Below are 19,359 nucleotides of genomic sequence, written 5' to 3'. Positions count from 1 at the left end.
AATTTAATTAAAAGCCTTAAACCCTTAATTAAAAACCCTAACTGATACGGGGTTGGCGCGGACCAAGATCGAGTTGCCAAGTCACGAGAAACTCCTACGAAAACCCTAAACAATTAGATCTGAAACGAAACAAAAAATTAAAAGATTAGATTTTTGAATTTTCAGATCTGAAATAAAATCCCCAAATCAGCAAAGAATCAAATTGAGAATAGAAATAAGTGTTAGGGTTCTTGAAACCCTCAAGGAGATTGTGATTCTGCCCAATTGAACACCAAGATAGTTTTCCCCAAATTTCGACAATCTAATTTCACCCAAAAAGAGTATGGAAAAACCCTAGAAATTGGGGATTTTTGGGCTGATTCCTTAAGATAGAAAAAGGCTGAAAACACAATAAGAACAGAAAATAGATTAGATAATGATTCAGCACAAGTAGAAATAAAGAAAGAATTGACAGTAAGAAATTAAAAGATAAGTCCTAAGAAGCCTTGAAATCTCGAAAGATCTCACAACTCCCTTCAAACGGCTCTAATCTCCCCTCCAAAGAATATCAATGGCAAGAAGAAGGTTGAAGATGGCTCCCACAATCAAAAAGATTGTTAAAACAACTTCTAAAGAAAACTCAAGAGAAAATCCTTGAAGAACTCAAAGAGAATTTTTACTCAAATCAAATCTGAAATTTTCAATGTAATTGTAATGTCCTGTAGGGTGGCTGGCCAAGCCATATAAATAGGCCTTTCAAATGTTTTCCTAATTTAATTACAACACTAAAACTAAAACAAAAAAAAAACTCCTAATTATTTTAATATGGAAATTCGGCCAAGGGTCTTTTATTTGGGACTCTTGGACTGAATATAAAAATTTAAACTAAATAAAATAAATAAATAAAAATAAAACTTTACAACTTGGGCCACTTTGACAATTTGGCCTGATTTTCAACTAAGTATGGGTGGATTTCTTGATTGGGCTTGGAATCTTCTTATTGGGCCTCGCCTTCAAGAATTTGGGCTTTTGTGACTCGTATCACTAACCCTAACCTAATTCAATTAAAAACCCTAAACCCTTAAATTAAAAACTCTAACCTAATTTAATTAAAAGCCTTAAACCCTTAATTAAAAACCCTAACCCTAACCTAATTCAATTAAAAACTCTAAACCCTTAAATTAAAAACCCTAACCTAATTTAATTAAAAACCCTAACCTAATTTAATTAAAAGCCCTAAACCCTTAATTAAAAACCCTAACCCTAACCCAATTCAATTAAAAACCCTAACCTTAACGTAATGGTAGATTTGGAAAAATATTTTGACTGGTACTATCAAATAATAATTTTACATTATTTGATAATTTTACTAACCATTAATACAATTTTTTGACTTAATAATTTTACATTCACATAATGTTAGATTTGGAAAAATGTTTTGAGTGGTACTAACAATTAATAATTGTCTATAATTTGATAATTTTACTAACCATTAATACAATTTTTTGACTTAATACAATTTATCAATTAATAATTTCACAAACTTAATTTTTTTACAATTACATTCAACTATTGCAATTAGGGCATGATCGACTTGTATGGCCTGGATTCCTACACCATATGCATAACTTCGTTTGACTGGCTGTTTATTAGATATCCATATTGTTACGTATTCTAGTCAAGCAAGGTCGACCCTTTGGTTTGCGACGTAATTCTCTATCCGGTAATAGCTTAAAAGGAGCAAGAGATACGGGCGGCCACTTACGTTCATCTGGGACCGGTGAGAAAACGTGTCTCTATACGTTGTACATGTTTTCTAATTTGTACACTTCGTCCACATAACTCATCGGATCCAGACGAAGTTTCTGGCAAGCCGCAATAACATGAGCGCATGGATACCGAAGTGCATCAAACATCCTACAGTCACAAGTCCTTTTTCGCAAGTGTACACGATATTGCCCGCCAGCAACACCTTGGTGCGGTCTATCAAACTCTGTCACGCGAAACCATAAATTGTCTCATCGTGACACACTGTGTGCATGGTGTTTGCCATCGCCTTGGCCTTGTTAATTTCTTGAACTACCTTACTGCACCATACATGGCCTCCCTGCATCTGGCCTGCATAACTTGCTGCTCGCTTTGGAAATAGCGCCGCCAAACGAAAATATGTCTTTCACACAACCGATGTTATCGGTAGATGGCGCGTTCCTTTAAGAACAGAATTTATGCATTCTGCCAGGTTCAACGTCATATGGCCATGTCGTAGGCCGCCGTCGTATGTTTGTGCCCATTGTTCGAAATGTATGTTACAAAGGTAGTCCGCCCCTTCGCCGTTTTGGGATCTTAAAATTGCCAACATCTCGTGAAAACGATCTTTATTTATTTCATACCCTGCTAATATAATATCATAGCGAATAATTTATATCACTTCTACCAATAAAACTAATTCAAATTGACAAACGAAATAACACAGATATAGACTAAATACCCATGTTGGTCATTTATCGTCGTTCGCTCTTATATGGATATTGCCTGTAGTAGTTCGAAGCAACGTGTCTTAGGCAATATCTATGGTGTGTGCGCTGCCATAAGCTTCCCTCTCGATCAAATGCAACTAGTAAACTGGTGCCCCGATCCGAAATAACACAGATATCAGGTTGGGGGCACACATACCTCATTAACCTAGAGAGAAAGAAATCCCAGTCATCAGACGACTCCCCCAGTGTTATTGCAAAAGCAATTGGAAAAATTCTCCCACCGCCATCCTGTGCCACTGCAAGCAATAGCCGATGAGTATACCTACCGAACATGAAGGTACCGTTAATTTGTACCAACGGCTTGCAATATGGAAATGCGTCTCGGCATTGCTTAAAGGTCCAAAACAGGCGTTTGAACACTTGGCATCCACGCAGCAATCGGCCGTTGTAGTACGCATGTTTCGTTTCAAGGTCTGTGATGGCACCGGGGACGTATCTCTCTAGCACCTGACACCACTGCCATATTTCATTATATGAGGCGTCCCACCCACTATGCATCTTCTCCAACGCCTTTTGCTTAGCTATCCAAGCCTTGCGATAAGAGGGCATGTACCCCATTTGGCTACGGATATTGGCAATTAACACTGGTACTGAAGTCCTAGGATCTACTTTTATCGTGGGCAGTATCAAGCTAGCTAACATAGCTAAATCCATTTTCGGATAATCTTGTGAAACACCTACAAAGGGAGTACATTAAATAATTAATAATTACATAATAAAAGTATTATTCAGATACAGTCAATACTGTACCTGCAGCACATATATGTGGACCTTTGTACTTTTTTATCTCCCACAATCTGTCATTTTCCTTAACGAGGCGTAGATTTTCCATGAACATGTGCCGTCTTGCACCACACACTTCACTTCAAACTTATCAGATTTTGATTTAACGACGTGGTAGTTAACGCTGTTTTTGATGCTATGTTGTTTCAAAGCACCAATAAAACTAACATTGTTGGTAAACTGATTACCAACTTCAAGTTCACCGAAATCTACCCCCGAACTTGTACGATCACGCAACCGGTGTGGTAGATCTAGAAACTCTAACGCATTATCTGCAGACAGATCGACATTATGCATGTAGGCTGGAGGTGAGTATGCTCTGAATCGTGGATTTTCTTCCTCATCTGAACTCCTGTCAGCATCTTCAGCCTCTGTTGGAATAGGCTCTGGTTTAGAAAATAAGTCAACTTCTGCACCATCCGGCCCGGGCTCTCGGGGTGGATCCACATTCGAGTCATCTTCTAACCCACAATCATCTGCAGTGTACGAGGTCCCCTTACCGGTTGACGTCGTAGGGAGTACATCATCCCTTCTTCTGGGCATTTGATAACGTCCCCAATTGGATGTAGATTGCCACCCGCTAGAACTTGATGCCGCTCCCCAGTACGTATTTCCAGCATCAAACATCGAGCCATTGACGTACATGTCCCATCCACTGGCAGAGTGTCTTGCGGGGGATGTGCAATTGACACCGCTACCGAACATTGGCTGTTCCGTATTTTGTAACCCGCTGACCGAGTGTCGACCAGGGGTGGTGTATGCATCTCGAACACCGGTCGCTGGTACATCAGTTGGCGATGTAAATTGTACATATAACTCAATATAAGCTGCTCCACTAGCAAGATGAGTCTGCACCATTGCCTCCAAGCTACGAGCACCTTTTATGTCAAACGGGTCATATGTAACCAGATTAACAGAAGAACAAAATCGATACGTGATAGAAAGAACTTTCATTAGCGTCGTTCCAAAAATTTTACGCCTAATCCTTTTACGAAGTTCTGTCAAATCTATATTCTGGTTAAAAACCAGTCGCACTGTATTCTCCGACAAAAAAACAACACCATTCTCGGTGTGGCAAACCTCACCATCGTAGTAAATAACAGCACTAATACGTTCACTCATATTTGAAACTCTAACCTTCTTAGCCTCTCTAAATTGTTTCTGCTGTGACTTATGCATTCTAAGAACATTTTCTGCCTAATTTATAGCCTCAGCCCAAACATGTTACTGTAGCAAAATCGCGTCCACGGGGCGCGATTTCACAAATTCTTCTCAGATAGCATCCTGGTATAAACGATTTTATATTATTTGCTCAAAAACGTTAAAAAAATTTTATTTCTTACATGACCTACTGTAGCAAAAGCGCGCTGACGAGGCCGCAATTTCACAAATTCTTCTCAAATAGCATCCTGCTAGAAGCGATTTTATACTATTTGCTCAGAAATGTCAAAAAAATAATTATTTCTTCCGTGACCTACTGTAGCAAAAGCGCGTCCACGAGGGCACGATTTCACAAATTCTTCTCGAATATCATCCTGCTAGAAGCGATTTTATATTATTTTATCAGAAACATCAACTCGAAATTATTTCTTCCAGGACCCTAAAACCCTAAAAAGCCTGAACCCTAAACCCTAAAAGCCAAAAAACCTAACGTGGGAAAAACTGTGAAATCGTGTCCACGTCAGCAACTCGCGCTGACGTGGACGCGATGTCCTGGCGCGTGCACTGACATCGCGCTGACGTGGACGCGATTTCGCGGTTTTTGGACCATTCCGGTAAATAATAAAATAATGGGCCCATTTCGGTAATTTTTAAAAAAAATGGCTTTTATTGGTAAATTGCCCAATTGTGACGCTCCCTTTTTTAATTTTTATTCATAAATTATTTTTTTATTTTTTTTATCTCTAATTTTTTAACTACAATATAAGTTAAGAGTGAATTTACAGAAGAATAACAGAATATCTGGTTACACTTTATTCAGGAAATTAAAAAACATATTATTTTGGATATTGAAGACAAAGTGCAAGAAAGATCAAGCAGGGATGAATCTAATCCATTGAGATAAGCTAGGGATGCCATTATTAACAACAGTAAGCAAATAGTAACCAGGTGGTGCCACATTCGGCGACGGTGGAGCCTCCAAAACAGCACTCATCGAACCACCGCCGTCCCTTGTTTTGTGCCGGCACCTCAGTTTCAGCAACCTTTGATTCATTGAAATGGAATGCGTCGTGAACGGCGGCGCATAAACACTATATTCCACGTCTTTACTTGGCCTTCGTCCAAGCCAGAAATGAATAGTAAACGCTGTCCCATATGCAACACCAGATGAATGCCCCTCATACTCTATCGTTACATTCCCAGGTCTCAAATCATTGAATTGCCGGTCCATATAATCAGGGACAAAAGCTTGTAATCTTAGCTCCGTCGGGTAAGCAACGTTGCTGAAAGTGTATGTATTATAAGGGTTGCCGCCGGCAACCAAGACTCTCCCGTCCGGTAAAAGAAGAGCCGAGGAATGATACATTCGGGCAATCCTGGTGGCTTTCAGGACCGTAAATCTTTGTCCACGACTTTTCTTAGGATTGTAAAGGTACGGCCTGAGCGATGGGGTCGCTGCGTTTTGCCATCCTGCGCAACCACGTCTAGCGCCATTGATGATTAGTATATGACCTGTAGGAAGGATCAACATGTCATGCATGGTACGAGGTCCTGGCATGTTTTCCATTTTCCATATGTGATTGTTCCCTGTAATCACCATTCTCCCACAGGAGCTCAATGCAGGGAGGAATCTCCCTCTGGCTGCCGCTTCGTAAGCTCCCGAGGCCGCGCCGCCGCATACCATGACTTCGACTTTTTGGAACCTGTCTTGGTGATCCAATGGGAGAATAACTGATGATCCTGAGCTCGGATAGCTTCTGGAACCACCCCCTGGAATCCTCGGAAAGGTTTTGACCACACGGTTTCGTTGATAATTGAAAAGGATGGAGTCACGGTTGGCGAAGATGAAGAGGTTACCATCAGAAGAAAGATGAAGGAAAGGGTAGAGGTTGTTTCCGCCACCATCCTCGTCATGAGTGTCATGCAAAAAGGGAAGATTAAAAGATCTGTCCTTGGTATGTAATTTAGGTATAAATTCGTAACTATAAGCATTCCTTCCACCAACAACAATAACTCGATCATGTTGAGGCAATAATAGATTCGAAGCATACCATCGATTATCCGACAATGACCTCTTCGATTGCTGCCAATTGCATAGATGATCACGGCAAGGTCTGAAATATCGTATCCTTTGCGATCCTCGACCATGGCCACCAACTTGGAGAAGTGTGCCATTGCTGAGGAACGAACCCGAAGAGCACCATGGATCCGAGACAAACCTAAGCGGCCGCAAGTTATTACCATGAATGTAATATTCAACCGAATGAGCATAACACGCCCCATCTTTTAAATCGGCACGGGAACGAGTGCTGCATCTTCTCCCATTGTACCGTTCATGAAGCCGGTACTGAGAGGGGCCTGCTTCAGTTTGGTCGAAGATAATAACAGTATTTTCATGGGTTAACGCCATGTGCATGGCGACAACTCCCGTATTATTCCGTAACAGCTGCCATCTCTCTTGTCGGCCCACAGCACGGGCGAGCGTCTCGACTGCATCACTGACAATGAAATGCAGTAAAGCGAAGATTGCATGAATTGTAACAACGTAAAGCAAATGGTTCTTGTCACCCATGGTGTAGGACTTGGAGTTCGACTGTTGCGGTTCATGGAGTTAATATATAAAACTTCATTTTATAGGTTGGTTTTAGGTCTAGGGTAAGTTCAAGACTCGAGGCGGCTGTTAATGACGCAGCTGCTAGTTTTGCTGAAGTTGGAACCGATGGGTCCTAAAATGGCGTGAAGTTAGTCGAAGCAATCTTGACGTGAGCTGAATGTGATATTCATGCAAAGCATCACACAACGTACCACTGAAGTGCACAATTCTTGGCTGACTACTCACTACATCTTGCAATATCTATATTCATCTGTATTTTCTTATGTGTAAAAAAATGACACATTAATATTTTCATTATTATATTCATGTTATTTATGGCAAAGCTAAAGAAAGCGACAGTAGCATGCCACTCCTAACTAAATTCCTCCGACCGATGACATATTTTCGGACATGCGTAGAAGAATATAATATTTCAAAAATCCTCCAAATACAAAAAAAAAATCTTTAAAAAAATGAATATGCACGTGTCAAACACATCCGCACATCCAAATAAAAGGCGAGAACCTATGAAACTTTTTTGACCAGGACAACCAGGTTAGAAAAGATCAGGCTGTCAACAAGTGGAACTGTTTCATTGTGCAGATTATGGCTTAAACTTTAAAGCTAATAAACAAATGTAAGGATTGCCAGTTATTAGTTAATAAATGGGGGCTGAAAATGCATTCTCACGGCATGAAAAACATTACAGATTACAGTTGGCATGTGGCACGGATGCTAATCCGACAATGAGACATGTCTGTTCCCAGGTGTTCTGTGCCTGATTACATTACAACAATATGATCTACTGAAATAGATAATGCTATATGACTAAGTTTTTTCGTTCGATGAAATCCACAACTATGTACAAAACTTTGGATACATATATGATGGGTGCCCAATCTCTCTAAAGAAAAGATCCAATGCGCATCCAATCATGGCCAACTATGAAGCCTTTTGCACAATAAACTTAAAGGACTTACTCTTGGAATGCTGGACGATAGAGAGAGCATAAGCAAGTCCAGGCAAAGCATATTATGCTTAATAGAGTCTTATTCTCGTATCGATGGTGCCTCGGCAGATGGGACACAACTGAAGGTCCTGTCCGCACTCACAACAGGTCTGCATGGAAATGAAATTTAGGAATCCTTCCATTCAACAAGGGATGTCAGATAATAATAAAATCCTTAGTTATGTTACCTGATGTCCACAACCAAAGGCCATATCCTTTGCATTGCAAATGCAAATAGGGCATAGCTGTCGGAAAAACATGCAAATACCTTTAGAGATTGATTTATGAGAATTGTGATTTTTAAGTCATTGAAAATAAGATAGATTACATGATTATCTGAAGCAGAACTTGCAGGAGGAGCGGTTTGGACTGGTGCTTCACGTCTAGCGGAAGAAGGTGCACTTGGATGAAAACCACTTGACCACGAAAGTTTCGAGTTGCTAAAAGATCCCGCACCATAAAGAGGAGGGGGAAGAGGAACCCTATCAATAGCCTTCCCCCTGGTATTACTGTTTAACCAATAACATAAAAGAAGTTGCACTTCAATGTTATCTTCCCATTAAGACTGGTTAAATGCCTTGTAAGCCTACTAAAACAATACTAATTATTACCCCAATATGTTGAGCTCCAGCGTTGCTTTGTACTGAGACGGAATTTCCATCAATGCTGAAAGAGCAAACTCTGCCTCTTTTCGGGACCTATCCATATTCTTCGACATTATTTCCGTAAAATTCACAAACTACAGGAAGCAGCTTTTCAAATTAGATGGCGAATATGAATAATATGGGTCACCTTACCAGCTTCAAGAAGCAAATATAAGAAAGAAAAAAGTCGACAAGCTACACTTGCCTGGAAATTATCAAAGGCACGGGCAGGAATGTTATCATCAAATTCTCTCATCATGTCCCATGGTCCATCTCCAACTCCAACTAAAATAATAGACAAGGGATACTCACTGCAAAGTAATCGGTATGTTAGGAAGTTGAACATAGAAGAAAACATCATTTGGGAACACAAGCGACCATATAGCACCTTGCTTTTACTATTGCTTCGACTGTTTTTGTTTCTTGTGGGCCTAGTTGGCCACGCTCTGTATCAACACTTCTAGTCACCTGCATCCATTACCAGATAGAAACCATCGACAAAGATTTCACTTAAAAACATGTTTTAGATAGAAAGCTCAAATTTCAGCAACAGAAGATCATTACCGGAGGAGTCTTGCAGTAACTAACGGGGTTAAAAGGATGAAAAACAAAATTGCCTAGTGCTGTGGTCATTCTATACTAGGACTAGATTATAATGTATAATTTATAATTATATGCAGTATACTAACCTATTAAGTACGAGCATAGGCATGCGGAACCCTTTTCCCAAACCAAGTATTTGTGTGTGTTTAAAGAGGATTTACCAAGCATTTGAAATTAAACAAATTATTGTACAACACAAAGCAGGTAAGTTACCTGCCCATCGGCTATTATCAGCAACACATGGTATTGCCCACCACTTTGCTCAACAATGGTGATGGCCATTTCAATTATAGGAGCAAATGACGTTGGACCTGTCAAAAAGAATAAATGCGGGTAAGTGTAGAGATGAAGGAAAATATCCCGAAAATAAGATAAGCACAGGACTGACAACGGAATGAATAAAATGAAGAAGTGAAATGAATTATAACCTGCAAGTTTCAGATTAGGGACTAATTCTCTGTATCGTCTCAACACTTCTTCAAATCCATTGCAAAAGGTCTCATCCGGATAGAAGCTGAATACTTCTTGATCATGTGTTGATGCTGCCAGATCAAAGAATCTCATATCATCTCAACTATGAAAAAGGTTAAATTAAGAGACCCAATGGAAAAATCTTACGAAATGAATACCATCTCCGAATCCAAAACAAGGAATTAAATTATCCTCATCAAAGGAAGACAATGTTTTTCCAATAATGGATATTGCCTGTTCATATGGATTTTGCTCATCTCCAATGTGGTGTAGACTTCTTCGGTGGAATGATCTTGCACCTATTTTAAAGCACATTAAAAGGTGTTGCACCATTATAAGAAAACCTTTAAATACATTGAGAGAATGTCGGACCTGTCCACTCATTGCTCTTAGTGAAATCAATGCCAACAATAAGATTCGAAGACTCCAGGCCAGCACGGGCCAGGGCATCAGTGACCTGTGGGAAAAGAGGACTTTAACAAACTTTGCTTACCAAATCTGTATGTATATTGGCTAGCCAAATAACATAACAATGCCAATTCCAATGTTGATATGAAATTTTAATCTTTTTGTAGTGTATATCTATATATCCTATAAATAACAAAAATGAGTGTCTCTAAGTGCATTCCTGCGAGGAACATGCTCAGCAATTCTCAAATTGACTGAAGATTTCTTGCATTTAAATCACCGGGAATTACAAATACAGTATACCTGCTCCAAGCTGTTGTAGTTATCATCTATCTTCGAAAATTTTCTCTCCAACCTCCTCTTCGACTCTGGGGCATAACCGCCGTAGCTGTGATATGGAGGGGCATAACGCTGCTCTGGAACATAGTCTTGGCCTGAGGGAGCATATGATGGCTGTGCATATCTATGAGAATCCCATGAATATGAATTAGAAGCTACAGATGAGGACTGTGATGTGGTCGATCGTTTTGATATTATGCCACCCATCAGCTCTATAATTGATATATATTCTGCAGGATTCAACATATGCGAACATGAATGCAGCAAAGAACCAAGTTAACTGTAAATAACAATAATGTATTTTCGCAGATATGAAACATAATTTTGAAACAAATAACAGGTTTAAACTCAGTTGATTATGTGCTATTATTAAGATTAAAACAATGGCCAGCTTTTTTGGAAAAGTGGTACCAGTTTCACATAGAAAGGCCCATTTCCATACCAAGTTGTGATCAGAAGTAGAAAGTAATCAACAATGAAAATAGCAGGAAAGGAAAAACCTATCAAGCTTCAATTCTGAGGCAAATGCAGTATCACTCAACGCCTATCCCATCTCCATCATCTATCTGCAAGGTTATCAAATTATATGCCATTAATTTGCCCCGTTTTCTTTGGAATTCAGTAATGCATTTATCCGGATAAACTTAAGTTAATTAATAGAAAGATCAACGCTTTTAACATTATAGAAGCAATCACATACTTATTGCTTCAAAATGCAACAATCAGAAATGCTGCTAAACTATTAACACCAGATATTAAGCCACACCGAAGATTCCTTATTATACCTCCATGAGATTTTCAAGCTTATAATTTCGACATTATAAGGAAGCATACTCATAAAGAACCCAAACTGAACAGACACACTTCACACAAACATAAATCTTGTCATAATCCAGACCCAAAAGAAAGGGGGGGAATGAATTGCATTAAGAATCTAACTACGTTTAAAACAAGATCTCAGATGTATAAACAATCGTAGCTGAAAACACAGGAAGCAAATAAAAACCTTCAAATGTTCCAAACTCTACATCCATTGAACAAAATTCACCAAAACAAAAGAAAAGAAACCCAGATTCAAAGTGAGGAACAAAAGTTGTAAACTAAAAATATATTAAAAAAAAGTAAGGAAAAGGGTTAATTATTTGTTCACCTTTTAAGCAAAAGAGTGAAGTATTGGGTGAGTAAAGAGAAAAGAAAGAGAAGTGAGTGGAGGGAGAAGACCATGCGTTGTAAGCGGTAAAAGTAAAGAAATAGCGGCGAAGAAGATGGGTTGGGTCGGCTTGGTTGGTTGGTTGGTTCTTGGAAGTTTCCTTTTGATGACTCTTTAGATATTTCCATTCAGTCTTACTTTCATATCTTTGTCTTATAACCGCTTTACCCACCGTTATTTTCAGTTACTGCAGTTATTTTTTCTTTTTGTGTTTTTTTACATTTCTTAATTTTAATTAAAATCATTTAGTTTAGATTAGGCTTAAATACTCAAAAAAATCTTTCTAAAATAATTAAAAAATTAATTGAGTTTTTCGTCAAAAAAATATAACCAATTGAGCTATTGAAATATTGTTATTTTTTTTGTCAAAATCTTAACGTATCGTCAAGTGTTATCATAATATGTGGCGTGGAAAATTTTTGATAATATAAAGACTTAACATGACATTTGATGTAGAAAAATGTTGATGATGGAGTCAAGAGTAGAGTTTTTAGATTGTACAATGAAAATTAAGGACTTCATAAGTGTCTTATAAAATATAATAAAAGAGTGAGTATTTAGTACATTGAAGGTGAACATTTTTATTCCACGAGTTAAAAAGATTAACGTATCTTTATTTTAATATTTTACTATATCCTATGATACACTTGTCAATCCCTTAAACCTACTTGAGACACATGGCAAAATTTTCAAAATTATTTATGGAATAAGAAAATTATACTATTAATGTACCAAATACTAACCAAAAAAATGATTACTTATTTTTTATTTTCTCTCATACTCTATCCTACATCATACATCAATCCATCCTTATTAACTTCTCTCGCATCACTCCTCTTTAATCAAAATTATTACTTATCATTTATCTTTAGTCACCAAACACTAATTTTATTGTTTTTTAGATTACTTACTCGACACCCATATAATTTTGATCATCAATATATTCTAAGCTCCTATTAAAATCAAATCCAAACTTTTCAAATAACAAAAATTTTCTATAATTTATTTTTGGTTTTATAATCTTTATAACTTTTTAATATTATATATATATTTGATAAATAATTCAAATTTAAGTATTAAAAAAATAAATGAATGTTTATAATAATTTTTTTTTTTATAAATGTGAAGGGAGAAATAAGTAACTTAAGTTTTATAAGAAATAAATATAAGGCTTAAAAGAAGTAAAAAAACGACGTCGTTAGTGGCGTGCATGAAGGGGGTTAAGAATTGGATAGTTGGATTTTCGGATAATGATCCTCCAGGAACCCAACCCAGAAAGGATAAAGCAAAAATTCAACTGATAAATTGACCCTTTTTTTTTAAGAGAAAAATCTCGAAACAACCATAACAATGGCTTCTTTGGCTTTTCCTTCTCTCAATTCTTTAACCATTTCGCGCCTTCATAGCCAGAAAGCTCCTTCTTTGAACTCTTCAATTCCAACTCCAAGTATATTAACCTTCAAACATCCAACTATCACTCTGCATCGTTTTGTATGCTTCTCTTACAGCCAGTCAATTTAATGGGTTTTCGGTTCATTCAAATTTGTTTTATTGTTTTCTCCTTTGGTTTCTTTCTTTTTTTTTTAAATTCTTGTTTTCTTGTGAATTTAGCAATGTGGGGTTATTCGAATGCAAGCTGGTGAAGAAGATTTTGAGTTGAAACAAATGAGAGATATGGCTGCTGCGAAGAAGAGATGGGATGCTATGGTATATTTTCTTTATTCCTCAGCTTTAAGTTTTCGTTTCTTTTTTCTTTAATCTGATTTTTTTCCCTTGAATCCTCACTGCCATATTTGATAAAGTACCCCCCCGTACATGTCTAATGAGGATGATTCTCATGACAATGCTAAATCTAGTAAATTGAACTTTAATGTGGGGGCTTCTTGCTTTATTAGCAGTAAGTTTTAGCTGCATTGTGTTTACAGATTAGGGAAGGAAAAGTAAAGATGCTTACACCTAGAGAGGCAGGTTATGCAATTCAACTTTCAAACAAGCCTCTACTCGATGTTCGCCCGTCTAGTGAGCGCGAGAAGGTAGCTAATCACTTCTCTTTTAACTTTAATCTCGCATACATGATTGTTACAACTAGTCTCTTAGCTCCCTTGTCTTCTGGATTGAAGCTACTCTAGTCTTATTATTCATTGTATCATAGATTATGGTTATGTTTTCAATCCGTGTTTCTTTTGAAATGCCATGTTTAAAGCATTACATAGGCATATTTCTTTAAGGTATTGATTATTGTTGGGAAACTGGTAAGTAATTGGAATCTAAAAACAACAATTCTTGTTTTTTTCATTTCATCCCTTTCTTATTTAGGGAATTGTATGTTGCGTGGTATCTCCAAGGTTGGTGTCACTTTATTTGTGATCGGAACATATTCATGTTTTCTTACACTGTTTTGAAGGCATGGGTTAAGGGCTCCACCTGGGTACCGATCTTTGAAGTTGATAATAAATTTGACGTTGGAACCCTTTCCAGAAAAGCCACCAATTTTGTGATGGGTATCTGTCGATTCTTTTCTATCATCCGACTTCTAGGAAGATCATATTAATGGTTTACCTAGTGTAGGATTACTTGATAAAACCAATTTGATCCACTGTGGGGACATATATTAAAACTGTTTTATGTTTTCTATAGGGGGTTGGTGGAGTGGGGTGCCTACATTGTCTTATGACAGGTGCGTTATAAGTTGCCTTTGCTTCTCTATTTTGCGTATGTGGCTCTGCACACATATGTGCTTGTCCATGTCCATTCTCACATTTCATGTATATAAAATAAATTTTGTACTTATTCTTTAACTGCTTTCTTTGACAGTCAGTTCTTGTCAAAAGTTGAGGAGAAATTCCCAAAAGATGCAGAGCTTATAGTTACATGCCAGAAAGGATTGAGGTGATTTTTTTTTTCTTTTAAGTGACAGAGGAGAGTGTTTGCACTTTAGGATTGATTTTGTTTCATTTAATGGATTACTTTTCCTTTTAATTTGATCTCAGCTGAAAATGTTATGTATTTAGACCTTAAAATGCTGAAGCATCTTTTTAGGCGAAGCATTTGGACCCAATTTAGGGATGCAGCTATCATTATAATGTTTGCTCTTGATCTTTTAAGGGCAGTATATGTTATTTTCAATCTTTATGCAATAATTCTCTCAAAAGAATGAACTTGAGATTATGAATGCTTTGGAAAGCTTTAGATGATAGTTTTGAACAATCAGTTTCATTACTAATATAACAAAAAGTGCTCGGAATGCGAATGTTCTTCTTAATCAGAGCTGGAGTTATTAGTCTGCGTCATGTCTTGACCTCTCCAGTTTGTGAGCTCAGTGAAATAAAAAAGAAAAAGAAGATGGAGCAAAATAGATGGAATTTGATAATATATATTGTTGTTATACAATGTAGGCACATGGGTCAATTAGATAAATGATAACTACATTTTAAGTTCTCATTTCAGATTTATGGTCTGTCTACCCTAACTTTGTACGCTATACTTTGTTCTTTTCCGGAGTTGAAATTCATTTCCATGGATTTATTTAGAAATTCACTGCTTGGTCACCATGACTGAAGGCGAAAATATATACATCTTTGAGTACCTTTTAGCTGCTAAACATGGCATCAATTCTTTAGCTTCACTGGACTGCACTTTTTTGCCAGATCTCTAGCGGCTTGTGAGCTACTGTGTAATGCTGGCTACAAAAATCTTTTCTGGGTTCAAGGGGGTCTAGAGGCTGCTGAAGAAGAGGTACTGCTTGACAGAATTTCCTTTTAGTTTTTATTCTCATTTTCCTGCTGCCTAATTACTTGTGTTCGATTGTACATGAAGAAGTTCAATTAATTTGGCAAATCTCAACTTATTTTCTTCAGGATCTTGCCAGAGAAGGTACTCAGCCTTTGAGGTTTGCAGGAATTGGTGGGCTTTCAGAGTTTCTCGGGTACATGATATATCTCTCCCTTCTCTCCAAAATAAATATGGCAAATTGACCTGCCAGGACCTTGTTCCAAAGACTGGTTTAAGGATATTAAAACCTATGCTACTCGGACCGACGATTTTATATGGATGATCGTACCCTCATACCTATATTTGGATATGCATTAAACCTGGGTAGAAACACAGGTATTTGAATAAAATGAAGAGTTAGATTAAAACCATTTTATTATAGCTCAAGTTTTTAATACGGAAATAGGTCCTATTTATTTGATTGTAGGGTGTAAAAGAATTTGAAGAAGAAGAAAAAGAAGTAGAAGAAAAATCTCATCTAAAATGTGATCTTGAGTAGCAAGTGCAGTTTGAACTTTGAAATTGAAAACCAGAGACTATGTAACTTGTAGTTATCATGTAGACTAGCCATTTTATCTAATTCCATTTTAACTTTCAGTTGGACGGATCAGCAGAGAGCTCAAGCTGCCAGAGAAGGCTGGGGTTACCGATTACTCTACTCGATTCGCCTGGTAAATATTCACTTCATCTTTTCCAGCAAAACGAGCTCAAGTGTAGTAGTTACTTGCTAACATAATCCAGTGTTGATTTTGTCGTCAGGTTGGAGTTTTTGTGGTTGCCGATGCCTTGTTCATTGGTGCACAGCAAGTGGGTCGTTATCTTCAGGATATACGGTCTCACTAAAGTTATATTGATCTTCTTGAAGGCATTCGATTAAAAGTTAAACCATCTGAAAGATGGCAGTTGAATTTGTGATCATCTATAAGAGACTGAAGATGTTTTGAGGATCCCAATTTTGAAAGCCACAGTAGTTAGCAGAGTTTCATGGTGTTGCCTGTTTCTTAGGTGCAAATCCTTGTGATTACATATGTACTCAATCACATTGGCATTGGATACATATAATGGTATCAATTGAAAGCCATTCCGTTCACTTAAAATCTAGTTTTCAGATGCTACAAGTAGAGAAATTTAATGCATTATGGCAAGGAAAATAACATGCATAGATTTGCAAGCACATGTAACTTAGAATACTTACTGTAACAGACGAGGCTTTGCACTAGAAAGAACATCTATTCGCTACAGCGATTAGAGGAGATTTTTTCCGTATGGTAAGGCCGCCGGTTTCGGTCATGTCTAAATCCTTCTCTTTTGCTCCACCAGGCAATGACCAATCAAACTTGTGCACAAGATTTGCTAAGAGAAGCTCATTTATTGCGATTGCAAACAAGATTCCCGGACAAATCCTCCTTCCAGAGCCGAATGGAATCAGCTCGAAATGTTGTCCTTTGAAATCTATGGAATTATCCAAGAACCTGTCTGGAAGAAACTCTTCCGGATTCTCCCATGACGCAAGGTCTCTTCCGATTGCCCAAGCATTGATGATAACTTGAGTTCCTTGGATAATGTCATAGCCCTTGAGCTTGACGTCTTTTGTAGATATTGTTGGAAGCAGCAAGGGAATCGGAGGATGTAAACGAAGAGTCTCTTTGATCACTGCTTTTAGGTAGCGCATGTTATCGAGATCATCCACTGATATGCTTGAATTTTCAGCAGAAACATTCCTGACCTCGTTTTGAAGTTTCTTCATTATCTTGGGGTGCCTTAAGAGTTCTGTCATTGCCCACTCCAGGACCACGTATGTCGTATCGGTACCGGCTGCAAAGATATCCTGGAAAGATATCCACTTCAGCAGAAGTTCTGGAACTGTAGTGTGTATATATATATAATTCTCTTTACAGTGAAAGCAACAGTATAAGCAGATACGTTATGCTAACATATATGAAAAATTAACTTGTTAGTTCTTACCAAGATAAGAGCCTTAAGGCTGATTTTTTCTAAAGGGAAGCCAACTGTGTTTTCCCTCTGAATCTCCAGCAAAATATCCACAAAGTCTTTTTGATATTCACCTTGGATCCCTGCATGATCATTTAAGTGTCTGTCATGCCGATTCATATGTTCTTCGAGCACTCCATCCAGAAATTCATCTAACTCCTTCGCCACTTTCTCGGCTTTACCATGGAGTCCATTAACATGGCTTAACCATGCAAGCCATGGAAGATAATCCCCAACATCCGGAGTACCCAACAACTCCGTAAACTCATTCAAAAGCTTACCAAACTTGTTGGTATCTTCACTGTATTTTCTTCCTAAAGCGATTCTGCAGATGACGTTGTTGGTGGTTGCGGAAAAGAGTTCGCTTAGATTCACCGGGGAACACAAAGAGCTAGACTTTTCGATCTTCTCCACTGCTAGAGCCGTTTCTTCTTCTCGCACACCTTGATAAGATTTATCCCTTCTGTTACTCAAAAGATTTACTACGCATATACTTTTCATTTGCCTCCAATACTCACCGTAAGGTGCCGACGCCACGTCTTTGTAGTCATAAAGAAGCTTTTGAAAGAGGCTGCGTTTCGGTCTGTTTACGAATGTCAAGTCATGAGTTTTCTTGATCTCAGAGGCAGCATCAGCGGAGGAGACGACGAGTATGGGGAAATTGCCGAAGCGTAGCGACATGAGAGGACCGAACCGTTGAGCTAAGGACTTGAGTGAGCGATGAGGGTAGCGTCCGATGTTGTGGAGGTTTCCGATGATTGGGAGTTTCGGCGGCGACGGTGGCAATAAGAGGTTTCTTTTGTTAGTGGTACGAATGAAGACGACCACGAAGATGGCCAACAAGGAGAAGAACAGGGGACATGAAATGAAAAAGATTTCATATTGTTCTAAAAGTTGCAGAAAACTGGAGATATCCCTTACCATATTCCACAAATTGCTGTATGAAAGATGAAAGAGATGGGCGTGTGCAATTCTGGGATCAGCGCGCATGAATTTAAATAATTTTTAAAAAAAAAAGAAAAAAAGTCAGCATTACGGTCCCTACGATATTGTTTATTTTGTTAGAAAACACTTGTGGTTCTCTTTCCTTTGTTGTTTATCTCAGCTAATGCGGAACACACACATTTCTGTGGTCAATAATCTGCTTTCGGATCTGATAAAACAACGAAGGGGGCTTAAACTAACTCTTCTGGAACCTTGTTTATACCATTTATATTTGATGTATTGTTACTCAAAAAAAAAAAGTTGGTTGCCTATGGATGTTTATTTGTAAGGATAATATCCCATGTTTTTCTCAATTATTAGTGAATAATAATATTATTTTTTTTTGAATTTTAAGTTTAGGGTTTAGGATTTGAGTTTAGGTTTAAACAAAGTTTATTTATTTATAAGTTCTCTATTTTTTTTTATTTCACCAATGAGGTATTATATTGTTGTTTGGTTACTGATAATGCATCAAATATTCAAACCTATTTATAAGTCTTTTAATATGTTTTAGCTTAATTAATAAATTTGTCCTTAAATTATACCTAAATTCTCAAATTAGTACCTAAGGTGTCGAAGTTATCCCTAAGTTGTCTATTTTGTCTCGGTTTACTCAAAAAACGTATTAACCATTAAGAACATGACATGAGACACATTCTTATTAGATGCTATATATACACTTTTCAGGTAAGATGAGGCAAAAAAAAATCATTTAAGTAGGGCTAAGCAATAAATGCCGAGAAATAGAAATCTAATCTGCACTAAGGTGTTTGGATAATTTTTAGAATATAAGTTAAAAAATTGCAGTTACCCGAACCGAACCGAGTTTTAAGATGTAAAAATAAATATTTTATATTTAAAACAAATAAAATAAA

The 19,359-nt window shown here is 37.5% G+C and overlaps 4 protein-coding genes across 13 annotated transcripts; 1 reads left to right on the top strand and 3 right to left on the bottom strand.

The window, feature by feature from the left end:
- Window positions 1-5,250: 5,250 nt before the first annotated feature.
- On the bottom strand, window positions 5,251-7,120 carry LOC107946580 (aldehyde oxidase GLOX). Its single transcript, XM_016880975.2, has one exon. The coding sequence runs from the start codon at window positions 7,030-7,032 to the stop codon at window positions 5,332-5,334; it is 1,701 nt and encodes a 566-aa protein (XP_016736464.1). The 5' UTR covers window positions 7,033-7,120; the 3' UTR covers window positions 5,251-5,331.
- Window positions 7,121-7,711: 591 nt separating this feature from the next.
- On the bottom strand, window positions 7,712-11,859 carry LOC121224251 (E3 ubiquitin-protein ligase RGLG2). 9 transcript variants are annotated; one of them, XM_041107171.1, is made up of 13 exons: window positions 11,678-11,859; window positions 11,028-11,093; window positions 10,492-10,757; window positions 10,153-10,237; window positions 9,939-10,079; window positions 9,738-9,851; window positions 9,523-9,620; window positions 9,095-9,174; window positions 8,912-9,017; window positions 8,674-8,801; window positions 8,391-8,571; window positions 8,251-8,307; window positions 7,712-8,172 (listed from the first exon to the last, which is right to left on the bottom strand). In XM_041107171.1, exons 3-13 carry the CDS (start codon window positions 10,732-10,734, stop codon window positions 8,092-8,094), a joined length of 1,314 nt encoding a protein of 437 aa, XP_040963105.1. In that variant the 5' UTR covers window positions 10,735-10,757; window positions 11,028-11,093; window positions 11,678-11,859; the 3' UTR covers window positions 7,712-8,091. The 9 variants fall into 9 exon arrangements, with proteins under 9 accessions (XP_040963105.1, XP_040963108.1, XP_040963109.1 ...); XM_041107174.1 differs by having other exon boundaries at window positions 10,939-11,093; window positions 11,678-11,843; XM_041107175.1 differs by having other exon boundaries at window positions 10,970-11,093; window positions 11,678-11,843.
- Window positions 11,860-12,928: 1,069 nt separating this feature from the next.
- On the top strand, window positions 12,929-16,605 carry LOC107946579 (rhodanese-like domain-containing protein 11, chloroplastic). 2 transcript variants are annotated; one of them, XM_016880973.2, is made up of 10 exons: window positions 12,929-13,228; window positions 13,349-13,444; window positions 13,663-13,770; window positions 14,142-14,238; window positions 14,375-14,414; window positions 14,552-14,626; window positions 15,385-15,472; window positions 15,595-15,662; window positions 16,107-16,179; window positions 16,268-16,605. In XM_016880973.2, the coding sequence occupies exons 1-10, from the start codon at window positions 13,088-13,090 to the stop codon at window positions 16,349-16,351; spliced, it is 870 nt and encodes a 289-aa protein (XP_016736462.1). In that variant the 5' UTR covers window positions 12,929-13,087; the 3' UTR covers window positions 16,352-16,605. The 2 variants fall into 2 exon arrangements, with proteins under 2 accessions (XP_016736462.1, XP_016736463.1); XM_016880974.2 differs by having other exon boundaries at window positions 12,988-13,228; window positions 14,375-14,408; window positions 14,546-14,626.
- LOC107946578 (cytochrome P450 736A117) lies at window positions 16,571-18,718 on the bottom strand. Its single transcript, XM_016880972.2, has 2 exons — window positions 17,474-18,718; window positions 16,571-17,336 (listed from the first exon to the last, which is right to left on the bottom strand). Exons 1-2 carry the CDS (start codon window positions 18,488-18,490, stop codon window positions 16,725-16,727), a joined length of 1,629 nt encoding a protein of 542 aa, XP_016736461.2. The 5' UTR covers window positions 18,491-18,718; the 3' UTR covers window positions 16,571-16,724.
- Window positions 18,719-19,359: the final 641 nt, after the last annotated feature.

The sequence above is a fragment of the Gossypium hirsutum genome, chromosome D12, assembly GCF_007990345.1.
Source record: "Gossypium hirsutum isolate 1008001.06 chromosome D12, Gossypium_hirsutum_v2.1, whole genome shotgun sequence".
Classification (NCBI taxonomy): Eukaryota; Viridiplantae; Streptophyta; class Magnoliopsida; order Malvales; family Malvaceae; genus Gossypium; species Gossypium hirsutum.
Note: the sequence above shows the minus strand (reverse complement) of the source record. Positions and strands in the feature narration are given on the sequence as shown.